A 17,127-nucleotide genomic window follows, 5' to 3' on the forward strand; every position below is an offset into this window, starting at 1 on the left:
GAAAAACAATTCACATTTTGAAATTTGCTTCACTGCTAAAAGCATAACAAATAAAATGTATTTCATTTCAAAGATATATTTTATTTTTCCATTTTATATGTTTTTATAACGCTGTTTTATTCAACTACAGTAGCACTACTGCCGTTGTTTTACAGCAGTCTACCGCAAATTCAAAACATACAGTAAATCACTGTAAATGAAATGTTAATACCCATAATGCGATGCATATTACAGTAATGAACTGGAAAAGAACATGATGGTATTTTACTGGGCATTTTGTGGTAAGTAACTGTAGAAATTACAGTTAAGTCTAACAGTGTACTGCAGTTTCACTACAGAAACCGCTTCTCAAACTCTCAAAGACTTTTATTTATGTCACAGACACCCAAACAATCTCACAAGTAGGGATGGGAGGGTATGAACATTTCATATCATGATTATAGTGCCCAAGTTATCACGGTAATCAATATTATTGTGGTTTTGTTAAAATGAGATGGAAATGTTCAAAAAGAACTAAAACACACACTGAAAACATTTTTTTTTTTTTTTTTGAAAATCACATTTTAATATTTCATGTCCCTGAAATTATTTCTGTGGTAACAAAATAAATAAATCTGTCTAATAAGGTTACCATAAATTAATACAATACATTATCCCTTAAATGTCTTCTTGTGCAAAAAACTATGTTGCATGTGCGCGTCTGCGTCAAACCGATTCTGGCTGGACAGGATTTACCGCGATTATAACAGTAATCAAACACGATTGTAATGATAATTAAATTTTTAACGATAATACTAACCGTCAGGACATTTTATCGTGGTTAATCATGAAACCGGTAATCGTCCCATCCCAAATCACAAGCACAACGACTAAAGGAAACATATAGCGAACACAGACATATCATTCTCAGCTGGTGTGCACAAACACTGTGAATTTTTTTATTTTACTATAAATACAACACCAGCACGTGTCTGACACATATGCTCTTGTGTATATAAAAGCATTATCAGATCTCCAACTTCTGTCTTGAGCGATTTAATTCAAAACACAAGGATATATGGGTCATTACTGTTTGTAAAATAGTATTTAAATAAAATACCTTAATTAATGTTTGATTGATTTTTGTTTCTTTTAAACAGTTGGCACATAGCTCGATATGACGTCCGTATAAAAAAGTACTAATCCATTTGTCTGACATCACAATCTTACTGTTATTACAATCTTATCATGTGAACAACTATACCTTCAGATCTATTTAAGTCACTCCTCTGAATATGCAGAACCAACAACAATGATACAATGATGTACTGTGTCTTTCTCTAGGGCAGATCATATGAAACTAGATAGAAAAGTTCGTCGGAACAAACTTTATGTTGGCTTGAGAAAGCCTAGTCTGAGAGTAGAGTTTGACAACTTAGCATGAAGCTATCATGATTTAAGATAAAGCTAGCATGATTTAACATGAAGCGAACATGATTTAGCATGAAGCTAGCATGATTTAGCATGAAGCTAGCATGAAGCTAGCATAATTTAACATGAGGCTAGCATGATGATAGCATGATTAGCATAAAGCTAGCATGATGCTAGCATGATTAGCATGAAGCTAGTATGATGCTAGCATGATTAACATGAAGCTAGTATGATTAGCATGAAGCTAGCATGATGCTAGCATGATTAGCATGAAGCTAGCATGAAGTTAGCATGATTAGCATGAAGCTAGCATGATGCTAGCATGATTAGCATGAAGCTAGCATGATGCTAGCATGATTAGCCTGAAGCTAGCATGATGTTAGCATGAAGCTAGCATGATGTTAGCATGATTAGCATGAAGCTAGTATGATTAGCATGAAGCTAGCATGATGTTAGCATAATTAGCATGAAGCTAGCATGAAGCTAGCATGATGTTAGCATGATTAGCATGAAGCTAGCATGATGTTAGCATGATTAGCATGAAGTTAGCATGATGCTAGCATGATTAGCATGAAGCTAGCATGATGTTAGCATGATTAGCATGAAGCTAGTATGATTAGCATGAAGCTAGCATGATGTTAGCATAATTAGCATGAAGCTAGCATGATTAGCAGGAAGCTAGCATGAAGCTAACATTTATTGCGTTGCTAGGGTACTAAGTTTGGTTGCTAGGGAGAAAATTGCCATCCCATAATGATCACCCTTCAAGCCACAAGTAAAACGGTCCAACCCCCGTGTCTCTACAATGTTCTGATGCGGAGATATAAGGCTTTGTTTATTCCGTTGCTAGGGTACTAAGTTTGGTTGCTAGGGAGAAAATTGGCATCCCATAATGATCACACTTCAAGCCACAAGTAAAACGGTCCAACCCCCGTGTCTCTACAATGTTCTGATGCGGAGATATAAGGCTTTGTTTATTCCGTTGCTAGGGTACTAAGTTTGGTTGCTAGGGAGAAAATTGGTATCCCATAATGATTACACTTCAAGCCACAAGTAAAACGGTCCAACCCCTGTGTCTCTACGATGTTCAGATCCAGAGATATAAGGCTTTGTTTATTATGTTGCTAGGGTCTTCATATTTTGTTGCTAGGGGCGTGGCTTAATACCTCAATAAGAATCCCAAGAGACTGATTGGATGCCTGAGTAAAATGAGCCCACCCCTATGTCTCTATGACACTCTAGTGCAAAGATATCCATCTGGGCTTTTTATAATGGTAGTCTATGGGAGATGTTGCTAGGGTACCCAAAATTGTTGCTAGGGGCGTGGCTTAATAGCTCTGGGGTGATCCTAAGAGACTGATTGGATGCTTGAGTAAAATTAGCCCACCCCCATGTCTCTAAGACACTCTAAAGTGAAGATATTCCATCTGGGACGCTTTTATTCCCTTTTATGGGCATGTTTCCTGCCCCATTATAAGTCAATGGGAAATTTTGGGGGCCCCTTACACCCCAGGGGTACAGCTTACACCCCATTGTGAGGTATGTTCTTACAGAGCCTGTCAGCCTCCTTAAATGTGGTAAGCCACAAGTTTCTACAAGTTTCTCACTCGCAGCTATGACCCGTCAAAGTTTGTCTCAATGTTAAGTCAATGGAAATTTTGGGGTGTTTCAGCGCCCCGTTTAGGAATTCGGAAGGTCCCATCAGTTAGAAAAGATATAGCAACTCGAGTCAGATCAGACCGAAGGTATGTCCAAAGTTTGATGGCTGTAGCTTGAAAGCTCTAGGACGAGTTAGAGTTAGAAATTTTAGTCTCAGAAGAAAAAGAATAATAATAATAACTAGATAGGTACATTTCCTGAAGAAAATGTGAAGTGGTGCTTGCCGTGGCAAAATTCTGGGGACCATATATGATTATACTCCAAGCCAAAAGTAAAACGATCCAACTCCCGTGTCTCTACGATGTTCTGATGCGGAGATATAAGGCTTTGTTTATCCGGTTGCTAGGGTACTGTATTTCGTTGCTAGGGAAAAAATTGCCATCCACTAGTGATTACCCTCCGAGTCACAAGTCAAACGGTCCAACCCCCGTGTCTGTACAATGTTCTGATGCGGAGATATAAGGCTTTGTTTACTCTGTTGCTAGGGTACTGTATTTGGTTGCTAGGGAAAAAATTGGCATCCCATAATGATTACACTCCGAGTCACGAGTCAAACGGTCCAACCCCCGTGTCTCTACGATGTTCTGATGCGGAGATATAAGGCTTTGTTTACTCTGTTCCTAGGGTACTGTATTTGGTTGCTAGGGAAAAAATTGGCATCCCATAATGATTACACTCTGAGTCACGAGTCAAACGGTCCAACCCCCGTGTCTCTACGATATTCTAATGCGGAGATATAAGGCTGTGTTTACTCTGTTGCTAGGGTACTGTATTTGGTTGCTAGGGAAAAAATGGCATCCACTAGTGATTACACTCCGAGTCACGAGTCAAACGGTCAAACCCCCGTGTCTCTACGATGTTCTGATGCGGAGATATAAGGCTTTGTTTACTCTGTTGCTAGGGTACTGTATTTGGTTGCTAGGGAAAAAATTGGCATCCCATAATGATTACACTCAGAGTCACGAGTCAAACGGTCCAACCCCCGTGTCTCTACGATGTTCTGATGCGGAGATATAAGGCTTTGTTTACTCTGTTGCTAGGGTACTGTATTTGGTTGCTAGGGAAAAAAATGGCATCCCATAATGATTACACTCCGAGTCACGAGTCAAACGGTCCAACCCCCGTGTCTCTACAATGTTCTGATGCGAAGATATAAGGCTTTGTTTATTCTGTTGCTAGGGTGTTCATATTTGGTTGCTAGGGGCGTGGCCTGGGAGTGGCCAATGATGTGGCTAGTTATTACACTCCGAGTCACAAGTAAAATGGTCCAACCCCCGTGTCTCTACGATGTTCTGATGCGAAGATATAAGGCTTTGTTTATTCTGTTGCTAGGGTGCTCAAATTTGGTTGCTAGGGGCGTGGCCTGGGAGTGGACAATGATGTGGCTAATTATTACACTCCGAGTCACAAGTAAAATGGTCCAACCCCCGTGTCTCTACGATGTTCTGATGCGAAGATATAAGGCTTTGTTTATTCTGTTGCTAGGGTGCTCAAATTTGGTTGCTAGGGGCGTGGCCTGGGAGTGGCCAATGGTGTGACCAGTTATTACACTCCGAGTCACAAGTAAAACGGCTCAACCCCCGTTTCACTACGATGTTCTGATGCGGAGATATAACTGTTTGAATTTTATGTTGCTAGGGTGCTCAAAAGTGGTTGCTAGGGGCGTGGCTTAATACCTATGTAAGGATCCTGAGGGACTGATTGGATGCCTGAGTAAAATGAGTCCACCCCCATGTCTCTATGACACTGTGCTGCAAAGATATCCATCTGGGCATTTTATAATGGCAGTCTATGGGAGATGTTGCTAGGGTGCTCAAAAGTGGTTGCTAGGGGCGTGGCTTAATAACTCTGAGATGATCCTGAGAGACTGATTGGATGCCCGAGTAAAATGAGCCCACCCATTTATCTCTACGACACTGTAAAGCAAAGATATCCCATCTGGAACGATTTTATTCCCTTATATGGGCATGTTTCCTGCCCCATTATAAGTCAATGGGAAATTTCGGGTGCCTCTTACACCCCAGAGGTACAACTCACACCCCAATGTAATGTATGTTCTTACAGAGCCTACCACCCTCTTCAAATGTTATAACCCACATGTTTCTACAAAATCCTCGAGCTGTGCTATGACCCGTGAAAGTTCGGCCCAATGTTAAGTCAATGGGATTTTTCGGGTGGTTTTTCGCCCCCCTTTCGGAAATCCTGCACCCGATCTCTTATAAAAGTCATAGCACACCTCTCCTCAATAAACCGGTCAATTTGTGCCCTCTTTCGTGTATCTACAACAAAACGTGCGGGACGAGTTACGCGCCGAAAAAGTGTGCAGACATAAGAATAAGATATAACTAGATAGGTACATTTCCTGAAGAAAATGTGAGTGGTGCTTGCCGTGGCAAAATTCTGGGGAACATATATGATTATACTCCAAGCCAAAAGTAAAACGATCCAACTCCTGTGTCTCTACGATGTTCTGATGCGAAGATATTAGGCTTTGTTTACTCTGTTGCTAGGGTACTGTATTTGGTTGCTAGGGAAAAAATTGGCATCCCATAGTGATTACACTCTGAGTCACGAGTCAAACGGTCCAACCCCCGTGTCTCTACGATGTTCTGATGCTGAGATATAAGGCTTTGTTTACTCTGTTGCTAGGGTACTGTATTTGGTTGCTAGGGAAAAAACTGGCATCCCATAGTGATTACACTCTGAGTCACGAGTCAAACGGTCCAACCCCCGTGTCTCTACGATGTTCTGATGCGGAGATATAAGGCTTTGTTTACTCTGTTGCTAGGGTACTGTATTTGGTTGCTAGGGAAAAAATTGGCATCCCATAGTGATTACACTCTGAGTCACGAGTCAAACGGTCCAACCCCCTTGTCTCTACGATGTTCTGATGCTGAGATATAAGGCTTTGTTTACTCTGTTGCTAGGGTACTGTATTTGGTTGCTAGGGAAAAAAATGGCATCCCATAGTAATTACACTCTGAGTCACGAGTCAAACGGTCCAACCCCCGTGTCTCTACGATGTTCTGATGCGGAGATATAAGGCTTTGTTTACTCTGTTGCTAGGGTACTGTATTTGGTTGCTAGGGAAAAAATTGGCATCCCATAGTGATTACACTCTGAGTCACGAGTCAAACGGTCCAACCCCCGTGTCTCTACGATGTTCGGATGCGGAGATATAAGGCTTTGTGTATTCGGTTGCTAGGGTAGTGTATTTGGTTGCTAGGGAGAAAATTGGCATCCCATAATGATCATACTCCAAGCCACAAGTAAAACGGGCCAACCCCCGTGTCTCTACGTTGTTCTGATGCGGAGATATAAGGCTTTGTTTACTCTGTTGCTAGGGTACTGTATTTGGTTGCTAGGGAAAATATTGGCATCCCATAATGATTACACTCCGAGTCACGAGTCAAACGGTCCAACCCCCGTGTCTCTACGATGTTCTGATGCGGAGATATAAGGCTTTGTTTACTCTGTTGCTAGGGTACTGTATTTGGTTGCTAGGGAAAAAAATTGGCATCCCATAATGATTACACTCCGAGTCACAAGTCAAACGGTCCAACCCCCGTGTCTCTACGATGTTCTGATGCGGAGATATAAGGCTTTGTTTACTCTGTTGCTAGGGTACTGTATTTGGTTGCTAGGGAAAAAAATTGGCATCCCATAATGATTACACTCCGAGTCACAAGTCAAACGGTCCAACCCCCGTGTCTCTACGATGTTCTGATACGGAGATATAAGGCTTTGTTTACTCTGTTGCTAGGGTACTGTATTTGGTTGCTAGGGAAAAAATTGGCATCCCATAATGATTACACTCTGAGTCACGAGTCAAACGGTCCAACCCCCGTGTCTCTACGATGTTCTGATGCCGAGATATAACTGTTTGAATTTTAAGTTGCTAGGGTGCTCAAAAGTGGTTGCTAGGGGCGTGGCTTAATACCTATGTAAGGATCCTGAGAGACTGATTGGATGCCTGAGTAAAATGAGCCCACCCCCATGTCTCTATGACAGTGTGATGCAAAGATATCCATCTGGGCATTTTATAATGGCAGTCTAAGGGAGATGTTGCTAGGGTGCCCAAAATTGTTGCTAGGGGCGTGGCTTAATAGCTCTGGGATGATCCTGAGAGACTGATTGGATGCCCGAGTGAAATGAGCCCACCCACTTATCTCTACGACACTGTAAAGCAAAGATATCCCATCTGGAACTTTTTTATTCCCTTATATGGGCATGTTTCCTGCCCCATTATAAGTCAATGGGAATTTTTGGGTGCCTCTTACACCCCAGGGGTACAACTTACACCCCATTGTGATCCATGTTCTTACAGAGCCTACCACCCTCTTCAAATGTTGTAACCCACATGTTTCTACAAAATCCTCTAGCGGAGCTATGACCTGTCAAAGTTGGGCGCAATGTTAAGTCAATGGGATTTTTCGGGTGGTTTTTCGCCCCCCTTTCAGAAATCCTGCACCCGATCCCTTATAAAAGTCATAGCACACCTCTCCTCAATAATCCGGTCGATTTGAGCCCTCTTTCGTGGGACTACGTTAAACCGTGCGGGACGAGTTACGCGCCGAAAAAGTGTCCAGAAAAAGAAGAATAATAATTATAAACTAGATAGGTACATTTCCTGAAGAAAATGTGAGTGGTGCTTGCCGTGGCAAATTTCGGGGGACAATATATGATTATACTCCAAGCCAAAAGTAAAACAATTCAACCCACATGTCTCTACGATATTCTGATGCGAAGATATAAGGCTTTGTTTATTCGGTTGCTAGGGTACTGTATTTGGTTGCTAGGGAGAAAATTGGCATCCACTAGTAATTACACTCCGAGTCACGAGTCAAACGGTCAAACCCTCGTGTCTCTACGATGTTCTGATGCGGAGATATAAGGCTTTGTTTACTCTGTTGCTAGGGTACTGTATTTGGTTGCTAGGGAAAAAATTGGCATCCACTAGTGATTACACTCCGAGTCACGAGTCAAACGGTCCAAACCCCGTGTCTCTACGATGTTCTGATGCGGAGATATAAGGCTTTGTTTACTCTGTTGCTAGGGTACTGTATTTGGTTGCTAGGGAAAAAAATGGCATCCACTAGTGATTACCCTCCGAGTCATGAGTCAAACGGGCCAACCCCCATGTCTCTACGATGTTCTGATGTTGAGATATAAGGCTTTGTTTACTCTGTTGCTAGGGTACTGTATTTGGTTGCTAGGGGCGTGGCTTGGGAGTGGCCAATTATGTGCCCAGTGATTACACTCCGAGTCACAAGTAAAACGGTCCAACCCCCGTGTCTCAACGATGTTCTGATGCGGAGATATAAGGCTTTGTTTACTCTGTTGCTAGGGTACTGTATTTGGTTGCTAGGGAAAAAAATGGCATCCACTAGTGATTACCCTCCGAGTCATGAGTCAAACGGTCCAACCCCCATGTCTCTACGATGTTCTGATGTGGAGATATAAGGCTTTGTTTACTCTGTTGCTAGGGTACTGTATTTGGTTGCTAGGGAGAAAATTGGCATCCACTAATGATTACACTCCGAGTCACGAGTCAAACGGTCCAAACCCCGTGTCTCTACGATGTTCTGATGCGGAGATATAAGGCTTTGTTTACTCTGTTGCTAGGGTACTGTATTTGGTTGCTAGGGAAAAAAATGGCATCCACTAGTGATTACCCTCCGAGTCATGAGTCAAACGGTCCAACCCCCATGTCTCTACGATGTTCTGATGTGGAGATATAAGGCTTTGTTTACTCTGTTGCTAGGGTACTGTATTTGGTTGCTAGGGGCGTGGCTTGGGAGTGGCCAATTATGTGCCCAGTGATTACACTCCGAGTCACAAGTAAAACGGTCCAACCCCCGTGTCTCTACGATGTTCTGATGCGGAGATATAAGGCTTTGTTTACTCTGTTGCTAGGGTACTGTATTTGGTTGCTAGGGGCGTGGCTTGGGAGTGGCCAATGATGTGCCCAGTGATTACACTCCGAGTCACAAGTAAAACGGTCCAAACCCCGTGTCTCTACGATGTTCTGATGCGGAGATATAAGGCTTTGTTTATTCGGTTGCTAGGGTGCTCAAATTTGGTTGCTAGGGGCGTGGCTTGGGAGTGGCCAATGATGTGCCCAATTGTTACACCCCTAGTCACAAGTAAAACGGTCCAACCCCCGTGTCTCTACGATGTTCTGATGCCGAGATATAACTGTTTGTATTTTATGTTGCTAGGGTGCTCAAAAGTGGTTGCTAGGGGCGTGGCTTAGTAAGTCTGTAAGGATCCTGAGAGACTGATTGGATGCCTGAGTAAAATGAGCCCACCCCCATGTCTCTATGACACTGTGGTGCAAAGATATCCATCCAGGCATTTTATAATGGCAGTCTATGGTATAGGTTGCTAGGGTGCCCAAAATGGTTGCTATGGTAACCTTACACCCCATTGTGGGGGACGTCCTGACAGAGTCTTGCACCCTCTTCAAATGTAGTAACCCACATGTTTCTATGAAATCCTGGCTCGGACCTATGACCCGTCAAAATTTTTGCAATGGTAAGTCTATGGGATTTTGCCCCATTGACTTTTCATTGGGGCACTTTTGGGCACCTCTTACACCCCAGGGGTACAACTTACACCCCATTGTGATCCATGTTCTTAAAGAGCCTACCACCCTCTTCAAATGTTATAACCCACATGTTTCTACAAAATCCTCGAGCGGAGCTATGACTCGTCAAAGTTGGGCGCAATGTTAAGTCAATGGGATTTTTTGGGTGGTTTTTCGCCCCCCTTTCGGAAATCCTGCACCCGATCGCTTATAAAAGTCATAGCAGTCTTCTCCTCAATAAGCCGGTCGATTTGAGCCCTAATTTATGGGTCTACGACAAAGCGTGCGGGACGAGTTACGCGCCAAAAAAGTGTCCAGAAAAAGAAGAATAATAACTAGATAGGTACATTTCCTGAAGAAAATGTGAGTGGTGCTTGCCGTGGCAAATTTCGGGGGACAATATATGATTATACTCCAAGCCAAAAGTAAAACAATTCAACCCACATGTCTCTACGATATTCTGATGCGAAGATATAAGGCTTTGTTTATTCGGTTGCTAGGGTACTGTATTTGGTTGCTAGGGAGAAAATTGGCATCCACTAGTAATTACACTCCGAGTCACGAGTCAAACGGTCAAACCCTCGTGTCTCTACGATGTTCTGATGCGGAGATATAAGGCTTTGTTTACTCTGTTGCTAGGGTACTGTATTTGGTTGCTAGGGAAAAAATTGGCATCCACTAGTGATTACACTCCGAGTCACGAGTCAAACGGTCCAAACCCCGTGTCTCTACGATGTTCTGATGCGGAGATATAAGGCTTTGTTTACTCTGTTGCTAGGGTACTGTATTTGGTTGCTAGGGAAAAAAATGGCATCCACTAGTGATTACCCTCCGAGTCATGAGTCAAACGGGCCAACCCCCATGTCTCTACGATGTTCTGATGTTGAGATATAAGGCTTTGTTTACTCTGTTGCTAGGGTACTGTATTTGGTTGCTAGGGGCGTGGCTTGGGAGTGGCCAATTATGTGCCCAGTGATTACACTCCGAGTCACAAGTAAAACGGTCCAACCCCCGTGTCTCAACGATGTTCTGATGCGGAGATATAAGGCTTTGTTTACTCTGTTGCTAGGGTACTGTATTTGGTTGCTAGGGAAAAAAATGGCATCCACTAGTGATTACCCTCCGAGTCATGAGTCAAACGGTCCAACCCCCATGTCTCTACGATGTTCTGATGTGGAGATATAAGGCTTTGTTTACTCTGTTGCTAGGGTACTGTATTTGGTTGCTAGGGAGAAAATTGGCATCCACTAATGATTACACTCCGAGTCACGAGTCAAACGGTCCAAACCCCGTGTCTCTACGATGTTCTGATGCGGAGATATAAGGCTTTGTTTACTCTGTTGCTAGGGTACTGTATTTGGTTGCTAGGGAAAAAAATGGCATCCACTAGTGATTACCCTCCGAGTCATGAGTCAAACGGTCCAACCCCCATGTCTCTACGATGTTCTGATGTGGAGATATAAGGCTTTGTTTACTCTGTTGCTAGGGTACTGTATTTGGTTGCTAGGGGCGTGGCTTGGGAGTGGCCAATTATGTGCCCAGTGATTACACTCCGAGTCACAAGTAAAACGGTCCAACCCCCGTGTCTCTACGATGTTCTGATGCGGAGATATAAGGCTTTGTTTACTCTGTTGCTAGGGTACTGTATTTGGTTGCTAGGGGCGTGGCTTGGGAGTGGCCAATGATGTGCCCAGTGATTACACTCCGAGTCACAAGTAAAACGGTCCAAACCCCGTGTCTCTACGATGTTCTGATGCGGAGATATAAGGCTTTGTTTATTCGGTTGCTAGGGTGCTCAAATTTGGTTGCTAGGGGCGTGGCTTGGGAGTGGCCAATGATGTGCCCAATTGTTACACCCCTAGTCACAAGTAAAACGGTCCAACCCCCGTGTCTCTACGATGTTCTGATGCCGAGATATAACTGTTTGTATTTTATGTTGCTAGGGTGCTCAAAAGTGGTTGCTAGGGGCGTGGCTTAGTAAGTCTGTAAGGATCCTGAGAGACTGATTGGATGCCTGAGTAAAATGAGCCCACCCCCATGTCTCTATGACACTGTGGTGCAAAGATATCCATCCAGGCATTTTATAATGGCAGTCTATGGTATAGGTTGCTAGGGTGCCCAAAATGGTTGCTATGGTAACCTTACACCCCATTGTGGGGGACGTCCTGACAGAGTCTTGCACCCTCTTCAAATGTAGTAACCCACATGTTTCTATGAAATCCTGGCTCGGACCTATGACCCGTCAAAATTTTTGCAATGGTAAGTCTATGGGATTTTGCCCCATTGACTTTTCATTGGGGCACTTTTGGGCACCTCTTACACCCCAGGGGTACAACTTACACCCCATTGTGATCCATGTTCTTAAAGAGCCTACCACCCTCTTCAAATGTTATAACCCACATGTTTCTACAAAATCCTCGAGCGGAGCTATGACTCGTCAAAGTTGGGCGCAATGTTAAGTCAATGGGATTTTTTGGGTGGTTTTTCGCCCCCCTTTCGGAAATCCTGCACCCGATCGCTTATAAAAGTCATAGCAGTCTTCTCCTCAATAAGCCGGTCGATTTGAGCCCTAATTTATGGGTCTACGACAAAGCGTGCGGGACGAGTTACGCGCCAAAAAAGTGTCCAGAAAAAGAAGAATAATAATAATAATAAGTATGCAAGATAGTAATAGTGATGCTTTGCATAAATGCAAGCACCACTAATAATAATAAGTATGCAAGATAGTAATAGTGATGCTTTGCATAAATGCAAGCACCACTAATAATAAGTATGAGCAATAGTAATAGTGATGCCTTGCATAAATGCAAGCACCACTAATAAGTATGAGCAATAATAATAGTGATGCCTTGCATAAATGCAAGCACCACTAATAATAATAAGTTTAAGTGCAACAACAGTATGTTGGCTTTCTCAAGCCAACATAATTATTCTTTCTATTTCACTACTACAGCCATTTTACATTGTTTTATTAAGAGAACAATTGTTTAAATGTCTTTGTTATTGATAAGAAGGGTATTTTAAGCTATGAAGGATGTATTAATGATATAGTTATATGTCAAAAGATGAAGGCAAATTTGATTCTCAGTGTCATGACCCCTTTAATGAAATGTGTAATAATGTTTATTTTTCTCTCTGTGTTTCTGTCTGCTCCTATAACAGTTATAATGCCAGTGTTTGAAGGAGATCCTGTCATTCTACATGGTGCTGATAGTGAACTACAGCCAGGGGCTCAGATAGAGTGGAAGTTTAAAGATCAAGTGATTATGACTGGAGAGATGAAAAAGGGCAAAGGGATCCATGTAACTCATCTTGATGATCAGCAATTCAATGTCAGACTGGAATTGAATCCTTATTTTGGATCTCTTATCATCAAAAACATTTCAAAGGAGAACATGGGACTCTATGAAGGAAACATCACCTACAATAAAGAAACATCACGCACCAAATTCCAAGTTAATGTGATTGGTAAGTTGCTAAGCTGTATGTTTTTGTTTAGTTTTCATAGAATAACCTTAAAAAAAGTTTTAAAAACCTTAAAAAAACTGATTATATTGACAGGTTGTCCGCACGGTAGTAAAAGGTAGTAAAAAGAATCTACCAAAATGAAGGCCCTTGAAAGGTAGTAAAAGGTAACAAATGCAATTTGACTTGGTAGACAATTTGTTTGGCTTAATAATTGTGTCTTCATGTTTTAACATCATCTAGCATAGTTAAAAAATATATACGGTGCTAACAGGACCTGAGTGAGTTGGAATTGATAGCAAATATAGTCACCTTATTTGCTGCCGAAGTTTAAACCATTGAGCGCACACACTTAACTCATAGTATTTTCTCAATCAAGGTTACGCTCCCACGTACGTTGCTGTGCGTGTGGTCACAAAAGCTTAATATTTGTACACGTATTTAAGCACCACAGTTTTAAATTAAGTTTCTGTTTAAGAGGAGTGTGCAAGCCGCGTATCCGCTTCTCATTGAGCTTGTTAGTATTTTGCCGCAGTATTTGCCTTAAAAACGCACATGTCAATATTCCCGGCTTTGCAAGTATCCTCATAAACACAACAATTTAGGTCTTAAGAGAAAGTAAACAGCTAAAGGAGAAAACACATGTGTAACAGTATAATAGATCTGGACTTTGGTCTTAAAGATGAAGTTACCTAGCCTGACGTTGTCATACTCAATTCTAGTCAGAATTTGAGTCTGATACCACTCCATTGGGCTATGCTTATGAGGTGTGTCTCAACCGAAAAATGCCTCTGCACTCAATTGCATAGACCTACGACCAATCAGAGCAACAGAGTGTATGATGTATGTTGAAATTACGTCTTTAGCAGCCTGACCGAACTGCTAGTTATTTCGCTACAATGACACTAACATTGTGATTATACGAAGTCTGAGTTCGAGAACGTACATCAACACCTACTATGTTTACAACATTTCATTTATATCACAACATTAAGTATTAAGTCATACAGTCAGACTATCTCTTACCATTTGTACGTTAGGTGAACTTCATCCACGACGATACCCATTACGTTTGCTTAAAAAATATCGGAGCCTAGCATGTCCCTGCACTTATTCAGCAGCCACGATTCCCGGGTTCTCAAAATACGCTGGCAGCTAATTATATCCATCTCGTCATGCACGCCGAGTTGCATCGCCATGATACCCATTTCAGTTGCTTCTTTAACTTGGTCCTCTATAAGTGTGACCAAAGGAGAAACAACAATGACAATAGGGTTTTCATGTCCCGTCTTCATAGCGACCATCGTATGGAGCGAGATATGCGTCTTTATTACATGCGATAAATTAAATGATCTGAGAGAAATAAAACTATTTGAAAAAAAAGTTATCACACTGATAGCAAAGAAGCATTTCATGAGAAAAAAAGAATATTTGAGAGAAAAAGTTTTCATACCAATAGCAACAAAAAAATAATATTTGAGACTAAAAAAAAGTTTTGAGAGCAAGTATTTTCTCATGATAGAACATAAAAAATAGAAATTAGAAATTTTTTAAATTATTTCTGAGAAAAAAAATCTCTCAAGTATATGTTTTTTGCTATAAGTGTGAAAACATTTTCTCTAAAAAATTGAATACACAGCTATAGCAATAATAAATAGGGCAACAAAGTAATAATAATAATAATAAATATAGCTGTAGACAGCGATACGGGGCCAAGCAACAATGGTCCTGCAACACGCAACGAAGCTGAAAGGACATGCAATTGAAGAATGCTATGTAGCAGATATGTATGGGAACTATCAGCACACAGGACTCAGAGATGAGAATGAACATAATGAAAAAATAAAAATTTTGAAGTATAATATTTATGTGCATGTTGAAAGAAGGACCGATTAGTCCAATGCTGACCTAGAAAACAATTGAACCACTAAAGCATCATACATGTTACACATGAGACTTAAACCAAAAGAGCACAAACGAAATAATACCTGTTAAAATAATAAAGTAAAATACAAATAATGAATTGAAGCTTTTGACTCTAAAGTAAGAGACTTCAATTGCTGCCCTAGCCAGGATTTGAACCCATGATCTCCAGGTGTCATGCCTGTCACTCATCTGGTTGAGCTACAGGGGAGACATACATACATACAGCTGCTTAAGTTAGATTGCTGAAGTGACAATGTGTATGTTCAAGTGTGGAGAGATTTTTCTCAAGAAGAGAATATTTTTTAAAACCCCTGTAGGTAGTCAAACCTGTTCGAACATTTGACTCTACATGACACAAATTTGTCAACCATTTTGATTGGCGCCGTATGGTGGATTTGAACCCGCAACCTCTGGATTTCATGCCCATCACGCATTTGGTTGAGCTACTGGGAAGGCATAGATTACCACATCAAATATTCTCCATAGAAGTTTAGTTGATTAAATGGTTTAAAAGTTATTCCTGTTGACAAATGTATTACTTTTGAACAAAGATAAATATCAAAATTATGTTTGGTCATTTCTATGTGGCTCGGTCCAAAGATAATCTGAGCCAAATTGTGTAACAATTCAACAAACACTGCAAAAGTAGTAGCAAAAAAACTGAATACTGTACTTTTCAAAATGGCCGCTACTGCATATTTGAACTGGTGATGATGCTTGGCCACCAAATTACTGCAAGCCGTGCAGAACACGGAAAACAGACTGGTTGAGAATAATAGGTGAGAATAAACTCAAAACAAATATTAATAGAAAAACATAACACATGCATCAGACGGGATTCGAACCCTCAACCTCTGAGCTTTGATGCATGCGTTTAGTAGACTGTGCTACACAGGCAGTGTAGCTAGCCAAGGTTTTCAGAGCTGCAAACATTCAAATGGCACAATCAAGGAAGGTGCAGACATGACATTGCAGAGCAGAAATAACAAAATTACAATTTATATGAGAATCAGATAGTTTAAGTGAGAACAGTTAAAGTTTAAGTCAAGAAAAACATGTTGTATAGGAATGCACAACATGTTATAATACAGTCATAATAATTTTAATGAGACAATGTCACAGGGACAGTCAACTTTGGACAGGTTTTTCTCGGGAATGGCAGAGAATATCAAAAATGTGTTTGGTCATTTCTGTGCGGATTGCTCCAAAGTTTATGTGAGCAGAGCCTGGCATAAAATAGACTTAATTTGCAAAAGTAGTAGCGAAAAAACTACTTCACATATGCTATGAAATAAGACATGAACAGAATGTTGAAAACTGACAAATGAGATATCGTTGCAATCGACATAAACCAGTGAATAAAAATTCACAAAGAAAATGAATATCAGACAAAGTTTTCAGAAGTTATGGGCTGTTTTATATAGTTTATGAACCCTAGGTGGCGCTGTCTTCAGATTTCCCAGGTACCTTTAGGACATCATACCAATGCTTCCTACCGATTTTTGTGCCGATACATTATATAGAATAATAGTTATCCCAATTTAAAACAAAATTCAAAATAGTGTACAGGCGGTTTGGTAATTTCTGGCATAATATATATCGACAGATTTGTCATGAGCCAAGGAATCCATAGACACCAAGATCATAATTTTCTATCAAACATTTCAATAGTTATGGGCAAAAATAGCCATTTTTCATATCTCATGACCCATAGGTGGCGCTGTCCTCAAATTTGGCATGGTACCCCAGTTCATGGTCCTTATGAAGGGTACCAAGTTTCATTTCAATTGATCAAAGAATGACCGAGATAATGACTCAGAACGAATTTTGGGTCGACATCGATAAATGTACGCATTTATAACTTTTGAACAAAGATAAAAATCAAAATTCTGTTCGGTCATTTCTCTGCGGCTCCGTCCAAAGAAAATTTGAGCCAAATTGTGTAACAATTCAAGAAACACTGCAAAAGTAGTAGCAAAAAAACTGAATACTGTACTTTTCAAAATGGCTGCTACTGCATTTTTGAAATGGTGGTGGCGATTGGCAACCAAATTATGACAAGCAGTGCAGAACATGGA

The 17,127-nt window shown here is 41.1% G+C and overlaps 1 protein-coding gene across 2 annotated transcripts in view; it reads left to right on the forward strand.

The window, feature by feature from the left end:
* Positions 1 to 17,127, forward strand: part of LOC135721146 (muscle M-line assembly protein unc-89-like) — a 163,780-nt gene that overhangs the window by 79,222 nt on the left and 67,431 nt on the right. For both annotated transcript variants that reach the window (XM_065243314.2, XM_065243313.2), the window contains one exon: positions 12,821 to 13,126. In XM_065243314.2, coding sequence (XP_065099386.1) covers positions 12,821 to 13,126 — 306 coding nt within the window. The remainder of the gene's footprint in view (positions 1 to 12,820; positions 13,127 to 17,127) is intronic.

Source organism: Paramisgurnus dabryanus, chromosome 24, assembly GCF_030506205.2.
Source record: "Paramisgurnus dabryanus chromosome 24, PD_genome_1.1, whole genome shotgun sequence".
In the NCBI taxonomy this organism is placed as follows: Eukaryota; Metazoa; Chordata; class Actinopteri; order Cypriniformes; family Cobitidae; genus Paramisgurnus; species Paramisgurnus dabryanus.